This window comes from Brachyhypopomus gauderio, chromosome 3 (assembly GCF_052324685.1).
Source record: "Brachyhypopomus gauderio isolate BG-103 chromosome 3, BGAUD_0.2, whole genome shotgun sequence".
Taxonomy (NCBI): Eukaryota; Metazoa; Chordata; class Actinopteri; order Gymnotiformes; family Hypopomidae; genus Brachyhypopomus; species Brachyhypopomus gauderio.
Genome location: NC_135213.1, coordinates 2,338,559 through 2,361,606, shown reverse-complemented (window position 1 = coordinate 2,361,606; position 23,048 = coordinate 2,338,559). Strand labels below are relative to the sequence as shown.

Below are 23,048 nucleotides of genomic sequence, written 5' to 3'. Positions count from 1 at the left end.
GATCCTGTCTGTCCTCATGATACACAGCCACATGTTAAAGGTATGTTCAGTTGTTTCTCAGATTTTACATTTTTGTTCTTACAGGCTACATCGTAGTATTATTGTATACTTGATGACTAAAATTTTACGGTGGTGGGGGGCGTGCTGACTATTTTGTACCCTCCTGTATTTGACAATGATGTGAGTACCATAAACCAGCCTATTTCTTATGACTGAACCCTGAGGACCATTAACATTTACGTATCTTAATTTGTTGTTTGCAGGGGGAGATTGCTGGACCATCCAGGATGGTACAGGAGGATGAGGACACAGTGTCTGCCTGTTCAGAACGGACACAGTGTCTGCCTGTTCTGTAAGGCGTGTGTGTCTATGTATCTGTCTGTTAATTAATGTACTGTGTGATCTCATGATTTGTGTTGTGTTTAAAGGAAATGGAAGAACAGAGAGAAGACCCTCAGGTCTCCAATTCCAGAGCTCACACCTCTACAAGAGAACAAGTGAGTAGTAGTTATGCAGTTCAACATGAATAAATACTTCTCAATCTTGACTATACTTCTGTCTTGAAGGAATCTGAGATTAGGGAGATCTACAAAAGGTACTTGCTCCAAGATATAGAATGTAAAAAAGCAGATCTGCAGTACAAAAATAAAAAATACGGAAGTTGGAGCTTGAAATAAAGAAAATGGAGAAAGATGTGAGTATTTGCAAAAATGTCTCACTTTAATATGCTTGTTTTTGCAAGATAAGTAAATCAATGTTTCTTCTGTCCACAAGCTCAGCAAGACAATCAATAAATGTCTCTTTCCAAAAAAAGGTGTCTTGTTTTGTGTTAATGAACAAATGCAAACAAAATATTCCCTTAACTAAAGTAAGTGTTTGCATACATGTCCCTCACAGCTCTACAATCCATGTGGTGTGCAATTAAAATGTCATCTTCCCATTGCTCCAACTGCACTCTTGGCATTTCTTCTTTTTGCAGTATTGCCACATTGTGCAAAACTGTACAGGCTGCTTTAATGTCACAGGCTCACTCAGGGGTCACTCTGAGATGGCGCAAGCAGTTAAATCTGCTCTTTAACTGTCCAAATGCCATCTCAATGCATGCCCTTGTCTTTGAATGTTCACGAACCTCCTCTCGGCATCTGTTGTAGGGTCTGCATATGGAGTAAGGAGAAAAGGTTGGCAGGGGTAACTCCTATCCCCAAGCAGTAGCCAGGAAAAGCACCTACGATTATAAGGAGAAGAGTTAAACACTGAGGCCAAATCTGCACTATTTTGTGTGGTTGGAGTTTTCTTACCTTGGGCAAACCTCTGTGCCAATGAGGAGGCACGAAATATTCTGGAATCGTGCACCGAGCCGGGCCATTTTGCCTCAGTGTTTGAGAATAGAAATTGGCTGGTGCAAACCATCTAGAACAATGGCAAAAGTGACAAAGGGTGAAATGTGTTTAAACCCATGGAGCGACTTGCTTTACAATTTTTGTTGGGTAGGCAAAACTTGCATGTACCTGTACATTGATGCTGTGAAATGATTTTCAGTTCACATAGTCTGCTTCCATGGGTCCAGATGGAGCCTTTATCCTGATGTGAGTGCAGTCTATAGCACCAATGACATTTGGAAATCCTGGAGAATTCAATTCGTTTTGAATTGAATGAATTTTAGCATGAAATAGTTGATCAAGATGAGTGAATCTGTCCTGTCCCCGTGGATCTGTCCTGTCCTGGAATGACCTTGGAGCTGGTAGCATGAATGCTCTGTGCACTACACACGCTCCCTCATCTACTGGATTTTCTACAAATGGGCATGCCATGGTCAATCAGCCTTCAGCCTTCACTGTTTGCTGCTCTTTTTATAGTCTACATTTTGGATTATTTGTATCACCTGTATGAAAATCTTGGTAAGGTAGTTGTCTGTATCCATTTCCTTTTTGCACCATTAAGTTAACCACACATTTACATTATTTATACTGAACATATGTGAATTGCGGAGTGATATGATTTGCTTGTAATTTGAACACAAACGAGGAAGTATGGGGATGAATATATACCTAAAAGTATCTTCACCTAAATTACTCAGTTATTATTAATACTCAGGTACAAAGAATTGTATTTTTGTGATATAGAGTTTATGCTAATGTATGTTTGTTGACCATAACTGCGATTAGACACTGTATTCCATTTTACACTGACCTGAATTTGTTAAGATTAAACCAATACATTAAAATGTCCAAAAACCTCAATGATTAACAATGAATATGTATTCTGAAGATCGAAATATAAATTGCATTTGGAAATATAATTATTAAATTTTTATAATAATAAGTTTGGCAATCATTCCAAACTAATAATTACAGTACTCAATTAAATGTATAAAGATATGATATGATATGCTACATCCACAGCAATTTAATGGATAGAACTGCAGCGGAACCTTGTTCCTCAATTCAGTTTCCCGGATGACGAGACTGACATCACGCTGCTCAGCCAATAGAAGCGGTCCCGCTAAGCTAAGCCTCAACTCTAGCCTGGTATGGAGCAGGTTAGTTCAAACGTATATGTTGCTGTAGTAACTGAGCGAGGCTCAAGTCTAGCCTCTTTTATGGAACCGAATTTGAGCAAAATGAGCCAGGCTTGTCTTAAAAAGCCCGGCTTACTGAGTTAGCTCGCTTCGTGGAATACCCCCCTGGTTCATTGTTGTTTATCCCTGGTTTGTTGTCTGGTTTAATTTATCATGTCACTTTGTGTGGGTTTCTTTTCTGTGTCTGTTATGACCCTGGATGTTATGACCCTGATTATGGATTTACACTGAATAAGTGTTGCTCCTCTCAGCACTTGTGTCTGTTTCAATATTGTTCAACACCTAGAACATTACGCTTACAGTCTATAATTAACCAAGAACAGCAAATCTGACAAGTGCTTTAAACACCATAACACCATACACAGGAAGACTTAACACCTAAACACCATAACATCTTAACACATTAACACCATAACACCGTAACACCATACACAGGGAGACGTAACACCTAAACACCATAAAATCTTAACACCATAACACAGTAACACCATACACAGGGAGACTTACACCTAAACACCATAACATTTTAACACCTTAACACCATAGCACCTTAACACCATAACACCATACACAGGGAAACTTAACACCTAAACACCATAACACCGTAACCAGTGATGGCTAAGTTACCTTGAGAAAGTAATCCGATTACTGATTACTGATTACTCCTTTTAAAAGTAACTTAGTTACGTTACATATTACTTGATTTTAAAAGTAACTACGTTAGATTACAAGTTACTTTAGTAGTTACATTCAGCAGCAAAATAAATTTTTCCAATACTCACTTTATTGGCAGTGCATTTTTAACAGTAACAATGTATTGAAGCAGGTTCGGTAACCGAGGCAGAAACTGCTTAATCCAAAAATCCCGAGGAGGGAAACTTTATTGATAACGCAACCCTGGCGCGCGCAGGCTCCGCCCCCCAGTGTCACTTAAAGGGCAAGACTCGCCGTGAGGAGTAGGAGTGCTACAGTATCTCCTGACATTACGTTTGTGTAGCTGCGCGGTATTATTTGTAAATTTATTTGTAAACGTAATACAAGCGAACTGGGGTGGGTTTCCCGAAACGTTCGTAGCGCCAAGTACTTCGTAACCTCGTATGAAACGTACGAGGTTAAGAAGTACTTAGCGCTACGAACGTTCCGGGAAACCTACCCAGTTCAGTCAGACAGCTTGTGAAACGAAATACTCCGCAGCGTGCGGAGTCGAGCGCTACGGTCAGACGCAAAAGTAGAACTGAGCCAAGAAGAAAGCAAAAATATATATTTTACTAGGGAAAATATAAATAGTAACGCACAGTTATTTGGATAAGTAACTTTAATCTGATTACTGGACTGGAAATAGTAGCGCGTTATATTACTCGTTACCGAAAAAAGTGGTAAGATTAGAGTAACGCGTTACTAAGTAACGCGTTACTGACATCACTGCTAGTTACACAGTGTGATTTGCATACTTTCCATGCAGTGTGATACAAAACAACTTGGTACAAACATGCTAAAAAATTTATTACTCCAGCACTCCGACAGATTTGATAACTCCAGATTACTCCAGCCAAATTAACGACTTTTATTTCTTGTACACAGAAATCCTGACAGCTGGCTGCCTTTATTCTCACATTCTTGTAGCCAATCCTCTGAACCTCTGACAACATATTGTGGCGTTGCCACTGGTGTATAGGGGTGGAGCATGGAGTATGTTACCTCCCATGAGCACTTGCAGCAATAAGGAGTACACTAAAAGAGTAAATGTTTGGTTAAATGTGATAGATTATGTTATTATGTGGTTTGTTTTGGTCATATGTGTTTGTTCCGTACAGTCACTTGTGTTTATTTTAGCACTGTTAGGCTCACCGTGTTCATGTCATGTTGGAAGAGTGATGACTTAGTTTGAACGGTGTATGTGAAAGAACAACAAAAACGTTGAGTGACTGTGTGAATCTTTCCTTACTGTCTATAAAGGAGTTACAGTTTTTGACGACTGCTAACGTGCATTTCCCAATACTTGTGATACATTGTCAAAACTCAGCAACACATTGACCTCACACAAATAGCCAAATAGTTCATATCGTGTTCAAAAGTGCATTTTCCTAACTAAATAACAACTCTGCATTTCACAATGCAAACAACTTTGTTAAAACACAGCAAACCTGGTTCAGTATCCAATCATTCTTTCAAACATTAGCACATATTCTCTTTTCGAGATGAATATAGTCAATCACTGCACAACCACTGTAAAAAAACTAACATTTGATGGCAATACAGAAACAGTATTACATGTAATATTTTACCCTCTCCCAGCAAACAACAGACATTTTACAGTAACATCTGTTGTTTTCTTAGTCAGTTCATTTTTACTGTAATCCGCTTCATTTGGACTTTTTTTCAAATGTACATTTTTGGCAACATACTGTCTACACAATGAGTGATATTTACTGTTAGGTACTATATGGAATGTAGATTAGACAAAAAATGAGTCAGTAACAGTTTTGCAGTAAAGGGTATATTTTACTGTATTAGGGACATTGCTGTAAATTGTGGCCTAACCCAAAAAAATAATTATCGTAATTGTAAACATAATTAGCCATGGTCCCACACATACAAAAAAATACACATATACAAAAAAAGCCACACAAAGGGGAAAAACAGAATACAAAACTGAACAGTCTTGTTAGGTCTAATCTAAACGGCCTTCAGCAGTTGGCCACATGTTTTCATCCACATCACATCTGATGTTGGCCCTTGCCATGGACCTGGGAAAGAAAAGCTTGGTATGCCTTATTCACCCCTGGCAGTCTTCAGCTGAAATGTCTCTGCAGCCGGGATCCATTGCATTCAGGAGGGACATTTGGTCATGGGGCCGATGATCATACACCTTCCACCTCCAGACTGAAAAAAGTTCCTTAGTGGGGTTGAGGAAAGGCGAGTAGGGCGGGAGGAAAAGGGACATCACTCTTTGTGATGACATGAGAATGACAAAATGCCACATCGTCCCATCACAAATGTCACCCTTTCTGCTTCTGGAACCAGTTGTTGGTAGAGTTCATTCAAAAACGAAAGAAGGAGGTCAATGTTATAGGGACTAATCTGGCATTTGTGAAGGACCAAACCAGCACTTGAGATTGCAGGACAAATTGTTATATTTGCTCCTCTCTGACCCGGTACATTACTGTACTTCATTTTATACTTTTTATAAATATATATATTTTTTATACTATACTTCATTTATCTATATGTGCAAAAAATGTGTACAACAGTAATAACTTTTCAGCTGCCTTTGCTTTTGCAGAACTTTGCATTTTATACGATATTTAAGGTTTTGAACCTTAGGTCTTCATTTTTGGCATGCTGTGTACAAGCAATTGTAAATAAGACAAAAACGATCCAGAATTTTGTTATTGGATAACCTTGTGTGTATAGAAAATTTAAGCATTATAAAAACATGTAAAATGACTGCATTTTGTGCCATAACAACATGAATTGAACTAATAGTATAGCCACTAAAAACTGATGTTGTGTTCACTGTGTTTGGAGTTTTGAAAATGTGACTACAGATTGGACAAACGCACGTTAGCAGTCGTCAAAAACTGTAATAAAGAATTGAAATGAACACACAAAACCTGTCTGGCACTCTTACTCCCACCGACACGCTACAATATAGTGATTACTATAACAATAACTAAGCCAGTTCTCACAGTGTGTTCAGAGCCAGTATGACTACACTGAAACGCTTAAATTAGAAATTTGACTCAAACTGGAATTGAAATGTACAGCTGATTATGCAGCTTATTTGGTCTGTTTCACATATATCATCTGAAACTGCCTCAGGTAGCATCTGTGGTTGACGGTAGTGTGATACACAACCCTCATCTCCTGTGTCTGTGCAGAAACAGTGTGCTTGCATCACTATCTGGCCGCACTCTTTTGTAAAGGGTACTCTCCGCTGATTATCAGTTATGCATTGACTGAATTTGGAGTATTTCAACAGATTATCTTCAATACTGCAGACCTGCAGCGTGAGAGATCAGGATATTCTCTGGCCATTTAATTGTTGACAGTGTATTTTGATATTAATATAGTTTGATAACTGTATTTTATTTCCACCGTAATCAGAATTTTGATAATATTTCAGGAGTTCATTTCAACAGTGGCTTCTCTCTCTCTCTCTCTCTCTCTCTCTCTCTCTCTCTCTCTCTCTCTCTCTCTCTCACTCACTCTCTCTCTCTCTCACTTTCTCTCTCTCTCTCTATCTCTTACCATCTCTCTTTTTCTCTGTCTCTATCTGTGGGCTTTGATTTTTCATGATATGTTTGGGATCACAATACACTTCATATTTGTTGAGTTGAAGATGTGGAGAGAGAACTGTAAGAGTATGAAAGAGAAAGGGGAAGAGGAGGTGAACCAACAACTACTTTTTACAGTTTGCAGATCTATCACATATGTTTAATTAATCTGCAAAAATAATTAATGTATACACATATAACTAATACATAAGAAACCAAACTTTTAGCTATACTTTTAAGACTTAGCATGACATTACATGCTGGTGATTAGTGTTATATATGCTAAGTGAAACACTCGCAGTCAAAACCACATGTTCAACCACAAGTTCAACTTCAAGCACTTTCCCACAGTCTGAAACAATCTGACATCCTGTAACACAACAGAACAGTAAAGGGTAAGAATTAAACAATAATTTCTGTTCTCTACTGTCATGAAGGGGTTCAGTATTCTGTCCATCATGTTACCTCTCCTGATGATCTCTAATGGTGAGTCCACACACACAGCAGGACCTTCATACACACACTAAACCACTAAAGGAAATTATATGTTTACGTGACAAAAGAGACTTTGATTGTCCCACTGATAACTAACATCACTGAATTACAGTAACAGTAGTTACATTGTTTACAGAAACATTGCATGACAACATAAATGTATGCAAGTCTTTAATGAACCATTATCACAGCTGTATTGTGCATTATGTTTATATCATTTTAAAAGAAAACAGTGGTGTTTTAAGTATGTGCATGTGACCAGGAGTGGGGGTGGGGGGTCTATTTCTCTTTTCATATCTTGAAGGATAGTTTCGCTTCACCTTCTTTATGATGCACATGACACAAGAAAGATGAGACAAGGGGGAGACATGAGGGAGACATTGGGGAGACATGGGGGAGATGAGGGGGCCTTAGTTCATTTGTGGGGACCAAATCAGCATGTGTAGTGAGTGTATAGGGCACACCTACTCTGAATATATCCAATGACCAAAATTACAGCATTAGCAATTCCCTCTCTGGTATCACAGCTGCATTGTGGATTATTAATATGTTGTAATTCCCTCCATGGTATCACAGCTGCATTAGGGATTATTAATATTTTGTAGGTCCCTCTCTGGTATCACAGCTGGATTATGGATATGTTGTAGTTCCCTCTCTTGTGTCTAAATGTCCTTTGTGTTGTTCCAGTATTTTCTCCTGTTTCCCCAGTCAGACCGGTAAAGGTGAATATTCATGATGCTGCTACTCTCCCCTGTAGTCAGACATGTTCTGGTCTGGTCACGTGGACTGTGTCCCATAAACCACGTGACATTCTGGCTCAATGTGACCAGACATTCTGTCAGTCAAAGGAGGGATTTCACATGTCCCATGATCAGTACCTGAAGGGAGATCTCTCCCTCACCATCACTGATATTGATCACAATAAGAGATCCTGGTACATCTGCACTTGTAATGGTGAAACATTATGTGATTGGAATCTTCAGGTCCATGGTAAGTAATACTTTACTGTCTGGTTGTGTTCATATTTCAAATGGATATGTAGGTTATACAAGTCTGAGTCTTTTATAAACTAGATGCAGTGAGTATGCTGAGGACTGTTTCTGCATTATTTACACACTACACACAGAAATACCAGAATGTTCTTCATATTTATTTCTCTACAGCTTTCAGTTATAATGTTCCTGTTCCTCCTGGAGAATCTCTCACCCTGAATGTGTCTGTCTCAGAACCAGTGGAGGTGGTGTTTAATAAGACTGATCATGACCGTCCAATCACTATCAGACTGTGTGAGATTAGAGGACGTGAAATCCAGTGTGAGTCTGAGTATGAGAAGAGAGTGATGTTCAGATGCAGTCTGCAGCTGAAGGAGATGAAGGAGTCTGATAGTGGTGTTTACACCATATGGGACACCAAGAATGATTGGTATGAAGTCATTGCTACATACAAAGTCACTGTTGGAGGTAAGACTTGCAGCTGTTAAATGCAGCTACACAAAACATGTTGAAGTCATGATAACACATTACAAAACAAAAGTGTTTAGGTTTGAGGTGCAAAAATGACAAGAAAAAATATATTTGGAACATTTGTAATATTTGGAGAATCCAAATTGGGTGCAAAAATAAATGGGTCAGACCTGATTGTGGGAAATACGGTAGTTGAAAGTGGAGACTCTAAGTGCTCTGGGGTGTTTAGTGTGAGTATTGTTGAGGTTTACAACTCTCATAGTAGATAGTGTGTTCCTGTTCTACTACACCATAGCCTCTTTGACCTAGTCCAGGAAGTCCCTCCTCCTGATAGTGTGTTCCTGTTCTACTACACCATAGGCTCTTTAAGTGTAAGTGTTGTGAGATTGACACCTCTCACATCCTCTTCTCATGTACATACGATGAAGGTGGAGCTGGTTCATACACATAAGCCTTCAGTTAAAGAGACAGTAGAGTTATATGGACTTCAATTAGAGGAACTGTAGGGTTATATTATAAAGACTTCAGTTAAAGAGACTGTAGGATTATATTATAAAGACTTCAGTTAAAGAGACAGTAGAGTTATATGAACTTCAATTAGAGGAACTGTAGGGTTATATTATAAGGACTTCAGTTAAAGAGACTGTAGGATTATATTATAAAGACTTCAGTTAAAGAGACTGTAGGGTTATATTATAAGGACTTCAGTTAAAGAGACTGTAGAGTTATATTGTCAGGAATGGCAATCACGCCCGTGACCGCCAGAGGGCCCCATCACCAGAATACTGATCTGCACACCTGACCCTGATCAGCTGCTCACCACGTCCTACATAAGGACTCCTCTCACGACAGACCAGTGCGAAGTATTGCCTCCCCGTGTTGCATTACCAAGCTGTGTTTCTGTATTCTCTGTTATTCCTGGTTACCGATCCTTGCTCTGCCCTCTTGATACTCTCCCGCTTGCCTAGCCCTTTCTGTACCTCTGCCTGCCGCTATTGGACTGTCCTGGTTTTTGACACTCTGCGTGGTTTTTTGACTCTCCTTTTTTGCCTTGCCCTTTTTGTGCTGCTGCCTGCCCTCCCTACGGGGTCTGCTGATTGGTTTCTGTATATTAAAATCTACGTATTTTCCACCTGCGTATGGATCCCTCTCTACCCTCGGGTACGCCACCGTTACATATATTATAAAAGACTTCAGTGCTACAGTGTTCATAAATAATCTATGGTCATAATGATGGGCCTGCTGTGTTTAACACACGCTCAACACACTATATACACTGTGTTTAACACAGAGGAGCTGTTGCACACTTCTGGAGTGTTTTAAACCCTCCTATCATTCTGTGTTCTGTGTTTAGGAAGACAGGACAGACCTGACACAAAGGAGAAAGAGCCAGAGGAGGCTCACATGTGGGCGCTGGCCGTGGTGCTGCCACTGGTCTTACTGATCTTACTGGTCTTACTGGTCTTACTGGTCTTACTGTTCTTACTGGTTGGACTGGTTTTGTTCATGCTGAGGTTTTTGATTTTGTTCCTGATTAATCTAACATACAAAACATAAAGCTCTTACGTTCTGTCCATTTAAAAAAATCTTAATTCTTTTAATTCTTTTAAATGTTCACTGTTCTTGAAAAGGTTTTATTTTAATTTTCATTAAGCTGAAAAAAACCCCCACAAAATGAACTGCAACAGGAACAATGTAGTGAGAAAAGATGCATCCATCATCTTTCGGTTGGATGATGATGATGTCGTACTGGTGTCTTCATCACAGTTATCATTTTTAATTTAAGTGAAGCATCATCATCATCACCCCGACAGACTCCAGTAATAAGGGGAGAGTGAGACAATAGCTGACCCAGCTGGAGGGATTCCTCTTCAGCACCCAAAGACCTGGTAAAGTACAGACTTTTACTGACTCTATAAGAGGACAGAGATATGAAATAATAAAATGTACTTACCTGTGTTTCTGAGCTCATGCTTTGGTGTAATAAGAAACAAGTGTGCACTAGTGACATGCAAGGAAGCTTGGGATGTGCCATCTGGATGAGGGAAGGGGGAGAAGAAAAGTGGTGTTGGTAAATGTTTATGTAGAATATACCATTATAAAGTTTGTGTAATTGCATAGTGTTCTAAGTGTTTAAGGTGGTTATGTGAGCATTTGCTTATGTTTATGAAAAGACATCTTAACTGTCATTACGCATTTTTCATTTACCTGTTATTTTAGAGTTAGTGTTAGGCTTTTACCCAAGAGTTCACTGCGGGAATTGTGGGTATATAAGGGGTCAGCAAGGGGTGTAAAGGTGGAATTTCTTGTGTATATGTGAATGAGCTGTGAGGTGAAGCATTGTGTACTGTATGTGACTTCACTATGATGATTGACAAATCCTTTTGCTGGAATGTCCACACTTTGTCCTACTCTGCAAAATTGCTTTGGCCACAGCCCACTCTACTGCAATAACTGTCATGGCTGTATGGAGATAATTCTGTAGAAAAACTTGAGAGCATGAAGGACCCGATTTGAGAATCTGTACGTGTATTTTTAATTTGAGAACCTGTAAAATAAAAGTTGCACTTGTATTTTTGATGTGAGAACCTGTAAACTAAAAGTTGCACTTGTATTTTTAATTTGAGAACCTGTAAACTAAAAGTTGCACTTGTAATTTTGATGTGAGAACTTGTAGAATAAAAATCTGAGCATGAATGTAAAAAAATTACACCGCACAACTTCAAATCTGCTCCACTCGACTTTTGCAAGACATATCTCGGTGTACGTGTTGCAAAACAGATTTGTGCACTTGTACAGGGAAGTGGGCGGGGCGGTGTGGCGGTGGGCGGGGCTGTGGGGGATGGAACAAGAATCGTGACTCAGCTTATTTTTCGCTGCAAAAAGAAAAGAATCGGAGGCTGAACAATTATGGATAATTCCATCTATGATGGTACAAACTAGCTAGTGACAAGTATTTTTCTAATAATTATCATTACGTTTCTAAGCAAAGAAACATCATAATGACATTAGATTCAAGTTTTCATCAAGTGCCTTTATCGATCATATTCTAGTATTGCTGTCTAATACCCAGAGGTGGAAAGAGTACTGAAAAATTGTAATTGAGTAAAAGTATCATTACTTTGCCTAAATTTTACTCAGAGTAAAAGTAAAATTACCCATCTCAAAATTTACTTGAGTAAAAGTACAAAATTACTTCATTTAAAATGTAATTTGAATAAAAGTTACTTAGTTACTTTCAGAGTCATGAATCAAATTCAGCACAAGTTGTTTTAATCGATTTCAAAGTGTATTTAAGTGCACATCCACACTTGCAAAAGATGAGCTGGGCTCAGGAACATACTTCCTCACAGCACAAAGACAATCACAACCTGTACCATAAAGTGCAAATAATTTTCAGTCCTATTGTCCAATGGACAAAATTATGATAAGAATAAAGAAATTTAAATTACAAATTATTCAAAAAACTAAATGCACACAAAATTAAATGCCCACAAGATACCACAAATCAAACTAAAATGCAACAGGATTCCACAATTTAAAAGTAAGTGCTCACAGGATCCCACTATTCACAATACAGTGCCCACAGGATCCCACTATTCACAATAAAATGCCCACAGGATGCCACAACTCAAAATAAAACAAAATGCGCACAGGATTCCACTATTTAAAACGCTCACAGGATTCAACTATTCAAAATACAGTGTCCACGGGATTCCACTTTTCACAATAAAATGTCCACATGATCCCACAGATCCTGATAGATTGAAGATTTAAAGATAGAACAATCTCATCCTTTTGGAAAAAAGTGCACCGGATTACGACCTGATTATGAGACAATGGAAAGGGCGCACGCAAGGCCACGTATGTAACGTCGGGTGTACCAACAAGTACACATCGCGCCAAAACCAAGAGAGTAGTAGACCCAAGTGCCAACAAAGCGCAAAGAGCAAAATGTGTGCATGCGTCCACACACACACACACACACACACACACACACACACATAAGCAGCAAAACCAATCACACGAGACGCGGAATAAACTCAACGTGTAGAAAATAAACTTGACCACAAACACATGGGAGTAAAATGCAACAGAAAAGATGTGGAGAAAACTCAATGCGAGAAAACTAAACATAGGACGCCAGGGGAAGTAACTGGCAGCAGGCAGACGCCGGGACGAAACAAAAACCCTTCCCAAAATAAAATGAAGAATGTATAGGAAGAGATAAAGCAGGGGGAAACTTGAGGTAGGCTAGTAAGCAGCACAGGAGATAGTTACTTGAATAAGTAGTAGAAAAGCAAGAGAGATGAGAGAGAGCATACGGTGGCGAGACACCTAAACACAAGAAACGCAACCAGAGATCACAGAGAAAGGGCTGAGGACATGAAGGCGAGCCAAAACGATTCAGCATTGATCCATTTCACTAAGCTTCCTTAAGAAGCCATAGAGACGGCTAAAACGGATCACTGCTGATTGCGCCTGGAGAGTCTAGGACTGACTCGGGTACCTCTAGTGTTGTTAGGAGGAGCGGCAGCTGAGCCAGCCCTGACAACGCAATTGACTTTCAGTTCCCGACCTCAGAAGTTTAAATTTCTGCCCGCATTTAATTTTTCACCGTCAATATTTTTTTACTCAGTAACGTGAGGGGGTTCAAATGTAGTGAAGTAAAATTACTTAGGTCAAAATTTACTCAAGTAAAAGTAAAAATTACATGTTTCAAAAACTACTCAGAAAATTACAAATTACTCATAAAAAGTACTCAATTACAGTAATGTAAGTATATGTAATTTGTTACTTTCCACCCCTGCTAATACCATTTGCCATGCTTGTGTAACCCTATCATTTGAATGTCACTATTATGTATTACTTCCTCTCTCTCGTGCGAGCACCAGTTCCAGCTCCAGCTCCCAAGGTGTCCCTTAAATATTTTCCGGACTATAAGCCACTACTTTTCCCCCCACGCTTTGAACCATGCGGCTTATAATGAGGTGCGGCTTTTCTGTAGATTTCTAAAAGCCGCATATATCTACTGAACTGAATACATTTAACTGAACTGATCAGTTTCTGAAAGGTGCCTGTAGCATTTCACATGTGACAGATTTGGCTTTTGTAGTAATCGAATGTATGTGTGACGGGCAGGGTGAGCGAAAATAAATGGAAGAGATCACGCCGAGTCTCAGGGAAAAAGGATAGTTTAATACGAAAAGTGTGCAAACGAAAACCTGTGAATTGATCCCAATTAAGGATATAATAACCAGCGGTCAACTGGTACAAAGACAAGACATATATAGACAAACAAACGACCCTCAGGTGAGATGAATCACGGGCTCCGCCCACCCGAGGGACGAACAGAACGCCATGATTGACAGGACATCTGCCGCTGTGAACAGGGGCGACCAGTAGGGGGCCCGCCGTACTGTGACAAACTCTAGCTCAAAAATTCAGTGAGTTACAGGTGCTGAAGCAAAGAGTGTTACAACCATACCTGGTCTATCCCGCCCCCTAATGGAAACATACTGACCGGTGCAGGCTGCCTCACGGTGCGAGGAAGAAGCTGAGCAGCAAGATTAAGACAACTGCGACTAAACTGGACCCAACTCAGCACAAGAGGACAGCTCTTGGAAATCTGAAATGGCTTATAAGCCAGTCATCATCATGGGCCAAAAAATCGTAATGGTCACGGAAAACGCGCTCTCGGCGAATTCGGCCATTAGCAATATCTTCCAGTAATGCCAACTCTGCCATCTCCCAAGAACTCCAGCGCAACATTTAATGCATGTTTATATAATCTAGGCTACGTGGAAACACATTGAATAATTATTTCAGTAAGGCAATGAAATTGTCTGATTCATTTATTGTTTAATTTTCTGATTAATTTACTTTATTTTACACAATAAGCGCGTACTACAATGTGTGCGTAATTGATATCTTAATCTTAATATTTTAGTTGTAATTTCAATGCTAATTGACGAAAACAGTGAAAGTATCATGGGGGTACACGCTTTCTCACGTTCAAATAACATTTAGTAGAGGGGTATTCAACTAAATTTTTCTGCTGTCCAATTTTGGCAGATAGCTGTGACCTGAGGTCCGGGCGGCGGGGATGGCGAACGTAAGTTGTTGAGCCGGGGTGGCAAACATAACACTCGTGACGGAGTGTTTTTTCAATAGCCCTGAAATAAATGCTCCGGTTTAAAATTAATTCTCCCGTCAAAATTAATAAATATGGTTTTTTTTTTAATCCGTATCCAGTTAATCAGGAATGAGATTGGGTCCGGACAGGACTGCGTTCGGGTCCGGATTCGGACCGCGGTCCGCCAGTTGAGTACCCCTGATTTAGTACATCTGACCGTTTGCGTGAAACATAGCGTACGCAATGTTTTTGTACGCACCGTTCGTACATCAGGCCCCAGGTCTAACACATCGAATGGTGCTGTGGTTTCTTTAATGTCCATTTCCATTAGAGGCACAGCACAGAACACACTCGAATTATTAAAGAAAGCAAAAGAGCGCAGCACACGCTCAGCACAAAGCAAAATAAGTGCTGTGATGTCATAACAGTATGTCAGAGTGACCCTTTATCACCAGGTTTGTAGTGATGTTATTACAGTATGACAGAATGACCCTTTACCACTAGGTAAAGTTAAAAAATTGATTATAAATAAGTAAAACAAGAAAAAATATGATGCTGCTTAAATGCAATGGCAATATCTAGCCTGACCCAACAACATAACAGGGGGTCGGCCCTGCCCACACAGTCCCTCTGTCAATAACAATTCCCTGTTTTTTGATTAATGTGAGCACCTGTTTCTGTTTATTACCCACTACACCCCCAGAGCTGGGGGTCTTGGAGAGAGCTGGGGTGTCTGGGCTGGGGTGTGTGGGGGAGAGATGATGGGGGGTGGCAGCCCCTCACCAAGTAGCTGATGAACTATATAATAATATATAATATAATATATATGAATATATATATATATATATATATATATATATATATATATATATATATATATATATATATATATATATATATATATATATTAGGGGTGGGCATAGATTAATTTTTTTTTATCTAGATTAATCTCACTGAAATCTTGAAATTAATCTAGATTAATCTAGATTAATCTATATTAAAATGGCTCATATGCATACTACCCAAGTAATGACTAAAAGTCAGTTTTTGAGATAGGATTTCTTAATACAGAGGGTGCATTAGACCAGGGGCTCATCTCCTGTTTCCAAAATGCATCAATAACTGCTTGAGGAAGCTGTTCTACTTTGATACTTGAAGAAAAAAAAAACATGCTCAATAAAATGTAGGCTACTCGTCGGTTTATTCAGTTAAACATGAATTTGTAAGCCTACATACTGTACATTAAATAACATGTTTATTCAGCTAAACATGATATTTGAAATGTACATCGTAACAGTAAAGGCGACTCGATGTATACACGTTATTATTTGGGTTTTGGTTTTGTTTCTCTAGCTAAATTAAACTTTGCGTGCTTGTGACTGTGCTGAAAAGCTCAGGTGTTTTAGCAGAGGATTAAATGTACAAAAATTGTTTACGCTTCAGCCTCTGTCTGTTTTAATTAACTTGCTTGCTAGCTAGATTTAATGCGTCGGATCTAATATTTTTTATTTTTTTAAGTTGCCTTTAAATTTCGCGCATGCGCAGTTTTGGGGGAACAGGGGATCAGATGTGATCTTTTCACATCTTCTAAATCTATCCTTAATGAAAGCTATTGTGTGGAGATAAATTTACAATATGTAGGAATTGTATAATAGGTATTTATAGCATACACTATCTGATTTTTTAAAATAACATCTGACTCTTTCGTGAATGTCTGGCGAATATAGAACGCTGAGCCAGCTTTACCGCGGTTGGGATGGGATGAATGGAGAATTACAGCAGTGAAACTGGGCACATGGGAAATTACGTCGCGCAAGCACAATAAAGCAGGCTCAGTGTCCGATAATCGGTAAACATTCAAACACTGTTCGAATACTGTTTAATAAAAATAGAAAAAGGATTTGCTAGAAATATAACTGCACATGGAGGAATCTCTTCTTTCTCACTTTTGCACTCGACAGAGTACAGTGATCATGATGATGACTATTTTACTGACATTTAGTCTTCATCTGGCATCCACGGGTGAGTGTGACGAGTTTGCACATGTAAATATGACTAGTCATGGAAATGTTTATTAATATTAGTAACAGACATTATACTGTTTCTGGAATGCCTTTAAGATCTCATGTCATGCATGTCTGAGCGTGGATAGGGTTAGCTTTGGCCAAAAAAATCCAGAACAAACTAAGAAATAAAATAAAAATTAAAAATATATTTGATATTCGTGAGTTACTCTTCTCTGTCAATTCCGCGAACTGACAAATCTACTCTTTGCAATTACTTTTAGCATCTAATTAGGTTACATTTACAGCCCAATTAATTAAGCTGTACAGCCCGATTAATTGAGCTGGTTGCTTGTGGCTGTATTATTGAAATAAATTAATATCACATTTATTGTTAATAAGTCACCTATCACCTATTGTTATTCTCAGTGACAGGCCAGCTTGTAAGGATTTAGCTAGAATGTCATAAACTAACTAACATTTGCAGCTCAGATTTGCGTGAAATAAAAGCAATCTTTGTCTTCAACCCCTACCCAAAATGTTTAACGCTGTGTTTCATAATAGGGCAAGCTTTAATTAATGTACTGTTTGTAAATTTTATGACTCAAAAATAAAAGAGTTTAGATGTTTAGATCGTGTTTTTACACAGTTGTAAAATGAATAAATCGAGCAAGTGTAACGCATTTTACTCCATACCCCCTCCCCCCCGTTCACTGTCGTCTTTTCGCAGTAGCAGTATTAACACGGAAAGGCGTCGGCATCTTACGTAAAGGTTACGCTGGCATATGCTATTGACGTCGACATTTTACGTACAGATGTCAGTGGCATATCCCACTGTTATCGGCATCTAACGTACGGATGACAATGACATATGCCACGTTATCGGCATTTTACATTTAGGTGACAGTGTAACATTCGACATACGACGTATGTCTGAAAAACTGCAGTAAAATTGGTTTCACATTCGCACATTCGGAATTCTTTCGGAAGATTAGTAAAAGTGCCAAAATATGTAAATTCTTATTTCTGGTAACCAAAACAAACACATACAACTTTGTTTAAGTCAGAAACAGACGCATTTTAAATAGTAGATAACACGTTTTACATGCACTACTCTCGCCGGTGCAACGCCTTGGTGGCCTCCAGGCACCGTCTACAAATGACCTGAACACGGACGAAAGTGGAGGTCATAAAGGCTCCAGAACACTGCACATTCTTTTTTTGCAATAATTTCAATAGCTTTTAAACGGTCCTTCATAAGACCACCAAACAAGTTGTATTACATAAAGTGCATGATGTACGACAATCTCCAACTCTTAGCTGGGTATTTATACCTTGCACCTATTTGTGGTGGTCAGTTAATATCTTATTTCAATAGCTTAAACGGTCCATCATAAGTCCACAAACAAATTGTATTAGACTATACATAAAGTGCATCTTAAACAACCTACAACTCTTTGGTGTGTATTTATACCTTATTTATACATTTCAATAGCTTTGAATGTTTGTATTTTTATTGAACATATGGTAGTGATGTTGAGCTCATCATAATAAAGGGGACTACTTTCCATAGGCAAGAATGTGTGTTGGGTAATTGAATCAATGGCAGTGGAAATGTTTAAACAAAAACTGCCAACCACAAATAGAGATAAAAGTTATTAATACCAATTCAAGAGGTTGTTGTTTAGGATGCACGTAATTTAATACAACTTGTTTGGTGGTCTTATGATAGACGGTTTAAAAGCTATCATAATGCTCTGGGGCCTTTACGACCACAACTTTCATCCGTGTTAAGGTTCATGCAAAGAAACAATGTAAATCGTGAATATCATCTGTAGCATCTGCGTTCAAATGAGGGGAGTTGGACTCTGCAGAGGAGTATGCATTCGTCACAACACCGGCATCATCTAATATGGTCCTGAGGTCTTTCCCAAGAGGAAAACAATATGGCGACTTACTTTCTACTGGCACCTATAAATGACTTTCAGTAGTTCTCAAATAACTTTTAAGCAGTGTAAACATCTGTGTGCAAGCTAAACGTAGGCACAAAGTCAAATGACACAGGAATAGGCACATGCCAGTGTCTGAAAACAAAATGTCGTTGTCATGTGCCACTGTCATCTATACGTAAGATGCCGATGTCAATGGCATATGCCACTGACATCTGTACGTAAGATGCCAATGTCAAATGCCACTGACATCTGTACGTAAGATGCCGATGTCAATGGCATATGCCACAGTCATCTGTACATAAGATGTACATAATGACATATGCCAGCATAACCTTTACATAAGATGCAGATGCCTTTTCGTGTTAATACTGCCTCTCTCTTTTCATCTGTTTTAGTGTTTTCTTTCACTGCCTTGTTTCAGCCCCTTGTGTTATGTGTTTCCCCTGTACCTCACTGCCTCTTAAATTATCTGGTTATTTAAATCCCTAGTTTGTATACGGTCCTTGTCGATCGTTGTGTCATGCCCTCCACGTTTCCAGGTTGTTTTGAGTTCATTTTGTCCGCGCCCTTGTCTTTTGTAGGTTTATTCTAGTCTCAGTTTCAATCTTTATTTTCACTCTTCTCTGTCTCTTATTATTATACGTTCCATGGTTGTAGTTGTTTGTAGGTATTAAGTATGTGTTTGCCTCGGGGTTAGTTATTGCTTTTGGTGAGATGTTTCTTTTCTAATTCAATTGGTGGTTCGCGGCTCTGTTATGTTTGGTCGTTCCCCATGTTTGTTTCTTCTTTATTTTCCCCCGTTTGTCAGTATTTAACTATTAAGATCCTTTGCCCGGGTGTATTGTTTTATTTTGAATTACGTGGTTAATACTCTGTATTGTTAGTTATTTGAAGTATCACTTGTCATTTCCAAGTCCTCATGTTCTCCGTCACGTCCAGCTCCGCCCTCCTCCCTGGTCCCGCCTAGTTTCCCCATTTCCTTGGTTTCCTTTCTATCTGTCACGCCCCTGTCTTCAGTGCCCGCACCTGTGTCTCGTTTACTCCCCTGTCTCAGTGTATATATTCCCCTCAGTTTTACTCCCCTGTGTCGGTCATTGTGTTTGTGAGTACTCCTTGCTCTGCTCTGCTCTGCTCTGCTCTAGTTGTTAGTTCTCTGTGCATTCTGGTTAGCGTTTTTCAAGTTAGCTCTGTGCCTGTATTTATCCCTTGCTTTGTTTCTCTGTTAGTTGTCGGTTCTTCCTAGTGATGGGCAAATGAAGCCTCATGAAGCAATGAAGCTTTCCAACCCTTTGCTTTGCAAAAAGGTTCATTACTCGAGGTTTCATTCATCACTCACTAGTGACATCTGCTGGTGAAACTGTAACAGCCTTGTCATTTAGTTGGATCATATTTTCAAAAAATTATAAATGCAATATTGTCAGGGCTGGACTGAGACAAAAAATCGGCCCTGTCATTTTTGGTTTAGACCGGCCTCTCATAATTAGCGGAGCACAACCGACTTGTAATTTATGTATGAGGGGTACAACATGGAAAAAAAAATGTAAAAATTACTGGTTAAAGTAATTGGATTCAATCTTAGCATTATTATATCACAATCACTTTTATGATTTTATTGAAATAATCTCTAATATGTATTTTCTGAATTTCTCAGATTTAACAGCTCAATTCTAATTCTTCAGGTTAAAGGTGCTCCCTCCTTTAAACAGCTATAACATGTATTTGTATCTGGCTACAAACAAAGCTGCTTTATGAATTCATGCAACGCAAACATGTCTTAAAAGCATTTGACACTGTTTTAGGGTCAAAGACGTATAAGGCCTTTGAGAGGCCCATTTTTTAAATACTTAAAATAATAATATATTTGGCAATTTTCTAAACAATTGGAATGTAGTCTAAACATGAACGTGTGTGAAAACTTCAAACTGTCACGTTGAGGACCCCGGCCCCTTCCTTTTGGGCGTGTGTTTACGTTGTCCACGTGCATCGTCTGCGTCTGTGGATCTCTGTTGTTAGGGTTATGTCGTGTGATAATGTGTCTCACCTGTGACTTATATCATGAATCACGTGGGGCTAATGTGGTTGGTCTATTTAATGTGCGCTCGCGCAGTGTCCTGTGCTCGTCGTTGTCTAAGTCTGCATGTCGCGTTGTATGTTTATATGTTTATCAGGCATTATTACGCAATCCAAGCATAAAAATAAAGGTGACGTCTGTCGCAACAAGGACTCTGTGTCTCGTCCATCTGCCGCCGCCCAGCATCACAGAACGACGAGCATTTTGAGACACCAGGACCATGCCCGGTTACAAGGCAAAGCCAAAAAAGGGCTAGAAGCCCTGCAAGCGGCATCGCCGCGCATCTTCCTCCCCCCCCGCGCCGCGACTCCACGCCGACTCTGGCTCAGCTAAAGTGGGACCCCGAGTGCGCCTACCTGCTGTGCGCGGCTCGGGAGACCTCCATACCGGAGTTGGCAGAGGAGTACCGCAAGACAGCGGCGCGGGTGTGGCAAGACAGACACGCCGCGCCTCCAAGGGAGCTCTCGCCCATACGGGTTAGCGTCCCCGAGCTATACAGGACAGGGACGACACCAGAGGGCGAGCTCGAGGGGGACTCCTCCCCGCGCCACAAGATCGTGCCCACGCTGGAGCAGCTGGAGACAGACCCGGTCTGTGCGTCCCTGCTGCGGGGTGCTCGGGAGCAACACGACCCCGAGAAGGCGGAGAGGCTCCGCCAGGTGGCGGTGCTGATCTGGGGAACGGAATACCCACCTTTCTCCGGGGAGCACTCCCCTCTGTGGGTGGGCTCCTTAGAGCTCTGCGCGACGGGGGGGACCCCCGAGGGCAAGTTCGGGGAGGGGGACTCCCTGAGCGAGGAGGAGGATGAGGGCGAAGAACCCGCTCCCTCTGTGTGTGTGTGACGCCTCCACCGTGGACTACGGTGGGGAGGCAGAGGACTACCCCCCCTCAATGAGCGATGCCACCACCGTCGACTACGGTGAAGAGGAGGGGGAGGAGTCGGAGGACGAAGACTACCTCCCTCCGCCCGTGTGCCCCTCTCACACCACAGAGGAAGGTGAGGAAGGGGAAGATGGGGAGTACCCTTCGTCGGAGGGCTCCTACACCACGGAGGAAGAAGAGAGCCCTCCCCCCTCGGAGAGGTCTGCAGAGACCATGAAAGGGAGGTGGACTCCCTCTTCCGATCGCTCCGGCGACAGTGAGATGGACTGCTTCCGGGGTGGCAGCCCGGTGCAGTCCATGGAATGGAGCTGGAGAGAAGAGGAGGAGGAGATGGAGACCGAAGGGGACCTTCCACACAGCCCGGTCGGCACGTCCGCCAGCCACGCTGCACCAGGCGCGTCCGCCAGCCGCGCTGCACCCGGAAGGTCCGCCAGTCGTGCTGCACCCAGCGGAGGGTCCGCAGCGAAGGCTGGAGGAGGAAAGTCCCCCGCAGCGCCTGCAGCTCCCGATCTCTCTGCCCTCCTAGCTCTCCTCCTGGCGCGTAGCTTGGCGCCTGTTTCATGTTTGTGTGTACCAGTGTTTGTAAGTCTTCCCATTTGTGTGCCTAACCCATTTTTCCCTTTCGTGCCACTATGTGTAAGTGTACATGTGTGTGTGTGTGTGAATGTACCGTTTAATGTGTCTAACGTCTTTTCCCCTGTATTCCCAGGGAGGGTGTGCTAGGCGATTCGTGACGGACGCTTCGCCAAGGGCAGTCACCTCCCAGACGCAGGACTGAGCGCGTCGGATCCGCCCATTGTCGTGGGTTCGGGGCACTCGGTCCTGTTGGCACCCCGGGATGGGTAGTGCCCTTGGAGGGGGCGTCTGTCACGTTGAGGACCCCGGCCCCTCCCTTTTGGGCGTGTGTTTACGTTCAAAAGGGAGGTTACGTGTCCACGTGCATCATCTGCGTCTGTGGATCTCCGTGGTTAGGGTTATGTCGTGTGATAATGTGTCTCACCTGTGACTTATCTCGTGAATCACGTGGGGCTAATGTGGTTGGTCTATTTAATGTGCGCTCGCACAGTGTCCTGTGCTCGTCGTTGTCTAAGTCTGCATGTCGCGTTGTATGTTTATATGTTTATCGTGCATTATTACGCAATCCAAGCGTAAAAATAAAGGTGACGTCTGTCGCAACAAGGACTCTGTGTC

General features: G+C 40.9%; 1 protein-coding gene across 4 annotated transcripts; it reads left to right on the top strand.

Moving 5' to 3' along the window:
• The first annotated feature begins 7,169 nt into the window (after positions 1 to 7,169).
• Positions 7,170 to 11,474, top strand: LOC143509682 (uncharacterized). 4 transcript variants are annotated; one of them, XM_076998523.1, is made up of 4 exons: positions 7,170 to 7,341; positions 8,038 to 8,340; positions 8,577 to 8,810; positions 10,168 to 11,474. In XM_076998523.1, exons 1-4 carry the CDS (start codon positions 7,287 to 7,289, stop codon positions 10,368 to 10,370), a joined length of 795 nt encoding a protein of 264 aa, XP_076854638.1. In that variant the 5' UTR covers positions 7,170 to 7,286; the 3' UTR covers positions 10,371 to 11,474. The 4 variants fall into 4 exon arrangements, 3 of the variants coding, with proteins under 3 accessions (XP_076854638.1, XP_076854636.1, XP_076854635.1); XM_076998521.1 differs by having other exon boundaries at positions 7,183 to 7,341; positions 8,059 to 8,340; positions 8,514 to 8,810; XM_076998520.1 differs by having other exon boundaries at positions 7,183 to 7,341; positions 8,514 to 8,810.
• The last annotated feature ends 11,574 nt before the right edge of the window (positions 11,475 to 23,048 follow it).